At 34.7% G+C, this 6,714-nt stretch overlaps 1 protein-coding gene across 1 annotated transcript in view; it reads right to left on the minus strand.

Annotated features, from left to right (window-relative positions):
* Window positions 1–6,517, minus strand: part of LOC110115284 (50S ribosomal protein L9) — a 37,868-nt gene extending 31,351 nt beyond the window's left edge. The window contains exons 1-2 of the mRNA XM_028693323.1: window positions 6,293–6,517; window positions 6,058–6,192 (exon numbers count right to left, since the gene is read on the minus strand). Of these exons, the coding sequence (XP_028549156.1) occupies window positions 6,058–6,192; window positions 6,293–6,421 (264 nt within the window). The 5' untranslated portion in view covers window positions 6,422–6,517. The remainder of the gene's footprint in view (window positions 1–6,057; window positions 6,193–6,292) is intronic.
* Between the last annotated feature and the right edge of the window lie 197 nt (window positions 6,518–6,714).

The raw sequence follows: 6,714 nt of genomic DNA on the forward strand, positions 1-6,714 counted from the left end.
ACAATTAATTAGGCTTAACATCCTAATTCATATTGAACGAGTTCCAACACAATATTCTTCCCAGGCTAACTATTTGGCCCACATCTTTGGTTTATATGATGCAAAGCAATGAAGATAAGTCTCCATACTGTGATTCACCACCTCCGTCTGACCATCTGTCTAAGGGTGGTAAATGATGGGGGCTATAGAGTGCACTTTTAAATTAAAAAAATATTTAAGCCTCTATATCCCTTCAACAATGCTTAGATTTTCTTTAATATATATAAAATAACAAACTCCACTTAATATACATAAGTATACATGTTGAATCAAATAATAAAGTAATAAAGTAAAGTGTCGAACCCACAAGAAAGTATGTTTTCTAACAATCAACTACTACTGTTTATTCTAATTGCAAAATTATCCTACTAAAATAAAAATGATGGGGTCCATAGAGTTCTTACATTCCTCAGTCAAAGTTATACATCACAGTAGGTTTAAACTACACATATAGCCACTATGTGCATTGAATAAAGAAGGGAAAAATATTGACAATATCATTTAATTTTATATTATAAGAATCTTTAATAGTATTTAATATGTTATCTACATCATCAACCCAACACTGGATAATAAGCTAGACATTACAGCAAAAATAAGCAAACTCGTTTTCATTGAAATCATTGAAGAATAAAAATACAAGAAATTAATATCGCCAGGAACAATCAATGCATATCCTCTACACTCCTTCCTTAATGTATAGAGTTGCTCACACAAACACTAACTAAACACTCTAATAATTGTATATAACAATTCTCTAGTCTCTCTTAGAATTGACTCTAAGAAAGATCTAAAGAAGTACTATGAAAAATATTGAAATTATACAAGTGATTAAACTTCCTTAAAAACATAACATCACTACTCTTTATAATTTAACATAAAAACAGCAGGTGGTTCTGCAGTGCTTGAAAGATTAACGCCGCGTGCTCATGAAATGAATTAGTGCTTCGGCGCTAGAACTTCTGCACCACCACAGCGCTTGCTAATGTGGAATAATTACTTAATGAACAGTCGCATCGCTTCACTAGCAGATCGAGTATATTGGAAGTTACAACTGCTACGTCGCGACGCAGTTGACTTTGAATGCTGCGGCCTATGATGCACGGACACGGACACGACACGACACGGACACAACACGACACAGACACAAGACACGGCTTTTTTAAAAAATATAGGACACGGGTACGGTGCGGACATGGCAATACATTTTTTTTATATAGTGTATATATATTAATGTAATATCATATTAAAAATGACAAACAATAATAAATGAATGACATGATAACTTGTGTAGCTTATAATATAAAATATTTAAATACAAAATATCTAGTATAATCACAAAAATATAAGCAAATAATCACTTACTACAACATCAAGCATTCAAGCTTCAACTATTAGGATTAGCTTTAGAGGTTTGTTTTTGGCCTTCAATATCATCATCATTGAATATCACTACTTTCAACTCTGGTTCAACAAGAGAAAGATTTGTAATTGTGCAAAAAGAGAGGAGATGAAAATACCTTCACTGCCAAAGAGAAATAAAAATGAAAATATTCGATGAATGAGTATTAAATGCAGACGTTGATTTGGTGTTATGGATATGAAATAAGAAATTTAGTTTAAATCTCGCAAAATATAAGAAATTATACTTTAAAAAAATTATAAAATATTTAAGATACGCGTGACACGCGTGTCAAATTTATTTTTAATATTTTTTTAATCGAACACGTTTTCGGCGTGTCTGACACGTGTCGGAGTGTCAGACGAGTGTCGTGTCGGACACGGTGTCGGACACTGCACACCTCTTTGAGGAGAAGTGTCGGTGCATCATAGGCTGTGGCGCATAAGTAACAGATTTGGCGCTAAGGCGTGATAGATTGTGATGTCGCGACGCTTGAAGACAGTGAACACGGTGCTGCCATGATGATCATTTTGAAGCCGCGACACTTGAAGACAATGAACACGGCGCTGCTATGTCCAAGTGCGGCGCCTCGATGATGTGGAAGATGTCGTGACGGCATTGAATTATCGGACACCGTGGAGCTGGTATCTACTATAAATTTTTTATCATTTTTTTTATTTTTCCTACACACAAACAATTAAATTGATAAAAACACAAATAAAATAAAAAATAATTTACGCTTATCAAATTCTCCCCAACTTAAACTCTTGCTTATCCTTAATCAAATAAAAATTCTACTATTTTGCATAATTAAATAACCAAAGTAAAAAATTGATAATTCCAAATTACTAAAGCTTTGAATTCTCTGATAGGATGGAAGGGAACTTGTTTACTCCTTTCCTTTGGGCCGCGCATAATAATTTTTTTTCTTTTTTCCTCATCTTTTTTTAGCTAAATCCTCATCCAAGGCATACCACAAGGACGAACAAATCCATATTACTTTTAATGTGAAACTAGCCTCCCAAAATAGAAATAGAAGATTTTAAAGAAGCAACAACATAAGTGGTAGACAACTTATAAGAGCAAATAGTTGGAGGATAAGAAGGAGATTGTGCAAAAGAGCACACCAAAATAATAGAATCAGTGGTTGATGGAGCCAGCAAACTCACAAAATAATAGGATTAATGTGGAAATTGGAATGAAGCCATAAAAGGTGAAGTCATTGGAGGTGAAGGAATTGAAGTCACTGGAGCTGAAGGAGAAGTCACTGGTGAATTAGAAGAACTCACCAAAGTCGAAAAGGTGAAGCAGCAAGAGGCAAAATAATTGAAGTCGTCGGAGCTAAAGTAGAAATTGGTGGAGCAGAAGTAGGAGCAGATGAACTTGCAGGAGCATCAATAAGAGCAATAGCTAGAGGTATGAGGAGTTCCACAACATCAAAAATCCTCATACTCTTCAAAAATGATGGCCAGATTCTAAGCCCTTCTTTTCTTAGGAGTCACTTTGAAGGTTCGATCCTCCAAAAACTTCATGCCCACAGGGTCATCAGTGATTCCATAAATAGTAAAAGCACCGAAAATAATAATATTCAAAACCTTTTTTAAATTATATGAAAAAAAAAAGATAAATAAATATAAAAAGTGACTTACTATAAAAATTCATATGCATGTCGGCAAGAGAAATGTATTGCTTCATGATAAAACTAGTGCCCTTCAATCGGAGGAGCATCGCAAAATCAACAACTCCCAAGAGAAATATTTATACTCTCCCTTGCAAAAGTAATCAACCTAACTTAATCAACCATCCAATCATCAATGTCATAGATAAAAAAAAAAATTAATTTCCAATCTCTATCCTTCTTCTCTAAACTACATATTTGCACATGGTTAAGAGAAAAATAAGACACATCCATCCCTTAAGACCTTAATAAAAAAGAGAAGAGAAAAAAGGATGACACGACATGGGATGTTCTTTTCACCCATATAAGAAACCATGATTACAATGTTCACAAAAGAATTTGACAATATTTGGGTGGAACGAGTCCAAAAATTAAAATGTTGACTATCTCTTAGCAGTAGCCTAGGTGTAGAGAGGATTCAAGTGGAGAGTATTGAAGTACATAAGAAGTCACAAGCCTAGTATAAATTGGCCTCTATAAAAACAAAACTCATCATTGTAGAGAGTATTGAGGTATTCGTCTTAATTGGGAAATCATACAATTAAATTTGCATTTTTTAGCAGTACCCCGGGTGTATCATCTTCATGAGAGTTAGTGTGATCATAGAGGTGTAAGTATGCTCAAACTCCTTTAAAGCATGAGGACTCTTATTCAAAGAAACATCCATCGAACAAAAGAGCAAGGCAGAGCCAAAGCATTCAGAGTTCAGAAATAGAGAAGGAAGAATAAGGAGAGAGAGTGTGTAGATATTGTGAGGAAAATGATAATATAAAGTGTTCTTAAGGCGTTAAGAGCTACTTAGAGAGAGATAGTAGGGCTCTCAAAGTGTTATGGGCTATTTATAAAGAGATTGCGGGCTTCTCAAGAAATGTCAAGTTGGTTTGATCATTTTGAATTTTAAAATTCAAATAAAAAATCTTTTCATCATTATAAATAAATCATAATAAAAAAATTAATGTTTTCTTGAATTTAAAATAGAAGCGAGATCAAAATAAATAGTAATTAAAATTGAATCACAAGCCAAAGTCAGCATAGAAAATAATAAACAAAGAGAAATTCAAAGGAAGTTCTTACACATATTTGCATCCAATGAGAAAGATGACTAGTTTCATATAACAAAAAAAAATCACGGGTAACATCTTTCTATTCGCCACTTAAGAAAATTAAAAAGCCGGGTCACACATTACATCATGAGGAATTGATCCATTTGTTAGATGTCGTGTAAAACGAACTCGCCACCATCTAAGAATTAGCTCAACTTAGATGATTCCACAAACTTGCAAGTTGAAACAACTTAAGCTTTCAAACCTTGGACTTCTCAGCATAAATCTCTGACTTTAATAGGAATAGTAGTGGAACAACCATCAATCGACCTAATTCTTTCCTCCAAAATTAATTCCCAACAAGTCACTTGCATTATTTTTTTTACATAAGGCTTACTATATTTTTTTGCTACTCCTTTCTCTATTGATCGCTTTGATTTGGCTTTTTTACTTTTTGGAGAATACCTTGAAGTAGCTCCTTGTTGGGAACATCATCGGCCTTGATAAAAAAAAATCTCAGTCATCAATCTTATGGAAGGATGATTTACAAAGAAGTTTGGAGGAACAAGACAACATAGCAGGCTAAACTTCAAGTGAATGAGCCCCGCTCATATTTATAGGCCAACCTCGATGCTAGTGTGAACCAACCAAATCAATGTCATTCTTAAACTAATAGATAAGTGTTGCTTTTATTGTGACAACTTATCAATAAAGTAAATTATGCAAATTCTAACTTTCAATAAAGTGATATGTTATTTAATTTTCTTGATCTTTTAGCAAATCATTTTTTTTAAATACAAAAGAATTGAGGAACAAACTGTGCATCCAGATATTTGGAGAGCCAGGCTTAAGCAAAAAAAGTATGGCTAAAGGCCACTGGGCGGAATAAAAGAGATAAAGATAATAAACTCATCAATGTTGTAGTATGCTCGCCAAAACCACAATGAACTCATCATGATCTTAGTGAACTTGCCAGGGTTACATTCAACTCACCATAATATATTGAACCTAGGCCTTAACTAGGCATGCTCACCCAAAAGAAGCTATTTGCCCCAGCTCAAAAACTACTAGGTTGCAATTCATTCAAACAAGCTGGTAGCTTAATCTAGTCAATTGGCAACTCCATGCAGTAAATCAGCGACTTCAACTATCAAGTTTAGGACTTCATCTAGTGATGTACTAAACCAATTGTCCTTATTCACTCCAATGTACTTTAGCCTACATGCCTCATGTACTCTGATATATTTTCTTATTTTTTTGGTATAACTTAAAAGTGTCTTTTTCTTTAGCATCCAGTGGCATAAACCTATAAGGGCCAAAGGGAGATTTTGACACACAAAGTCATTGGTATTATTGACAATCTAATGAAATCTTGGAGATTATCTCTCCATATTCTATTTTTCTCTCTTCCTACCTCTACTTTTTATTATATTTCACTTTAGAAATATCTGAATTTAACAGCAGCCATCAATTCAAAACTTCACTGAAATTTTGAATAGCTTTTTAACATCTCAGCAGCAAACCTGAATAATATTGGGCAATTGCCCCAAAACCCCTTGAATCAAATTATTCTGCTAATCAACCAGCTCTCATTCTTAGAGAAAATGAAATGCAACTTAAATCATGCAATAAATGAAGTCCACCTGTTGAGAAAAGTAACTATGACGTAAATCAACTTTAATTTGTCAACTTCATTTTACTTGGGCAACTTTAGCTCAAAACAAAAACAACAACAACAACAACAACAACAATAAATATTTATTTGAATTTAAATGTTTTGCTTAAATTCACTCCTTGTTATCACCCAGAATGTAGTAGGCTGAGAACATTTTCCAAGGAACTTGCTTCGATTATAATGTGTGATTAATTCAAAACTAAGCAGTGAGGACTCTAACCTTGCGCTGTTCCCTAATCAGAAACGCAAATTTAGGTATGTCGGGGACTGCCAGCATTTTGGGCATCAGATGGTTGCGGAAATGCCCAGGCGCCACCTTCACCGTCTCTCCAGCCTTCCCCAGCTTGTCGATCGTCTGAAACATCACAAACCAGCAAGAAAAATGAGAAACCTATAAATAGGAGAACAAGGAAAACATTGCATTTCATCTTAAGCTAAAGCTTCCAAAGCCTCACCGTGGTGAGGATGACCTCAAGCTTACGATTCCGGTATCTGAGGCCGTGGCCGGCGAAAAGCAAGTGATTGGTAGCACTGCCGCAGACAACGACCGGTCCACAGATGCAGCGACGGAGCGCGTGGGCCATCCTACGGCGGAAGCTTGTGCGTCGAGAAAGAGCAGGGGGTGTAAGCTTAACGTTGGAGTTGGGGTTGGGGCTGATATCGGGGAGTCAAAGCAGGGTGAATTTACTGCAGCCTAGTTATTTTTATTTTTTTAGCTACAATTTGCTTGGAAATAAATTTAATTTCTGATTCAAATCAGAATTTTCATTAGAGACGATTTTCTTTAATACTTTTTAAAGCAGTTTTAATATATAAATTAAAAGTTTTTATAATAAAAACTTTTAAGAAGCAATATAAAAGTTGTCTCAAATAGAAT

Source organism: Dendrobium catenatum, unplaced genomic scaffold, assembly GCF_001605985.2.
Source record: "Dendrobium catenatum unplaced genomic scaffold, ASM160598v2 fragScaff_scaffold_261, whole genome shotgun sequence".
In the NCBI taxonomy this organism is placed as follows: domain Eukaryota; kingdom Viridiplantae; phylum Streptophyta; class Magnoliopsida; order Asparagales; family Orchidaceae; genus Dendrobium; species Dendrobium catenatum.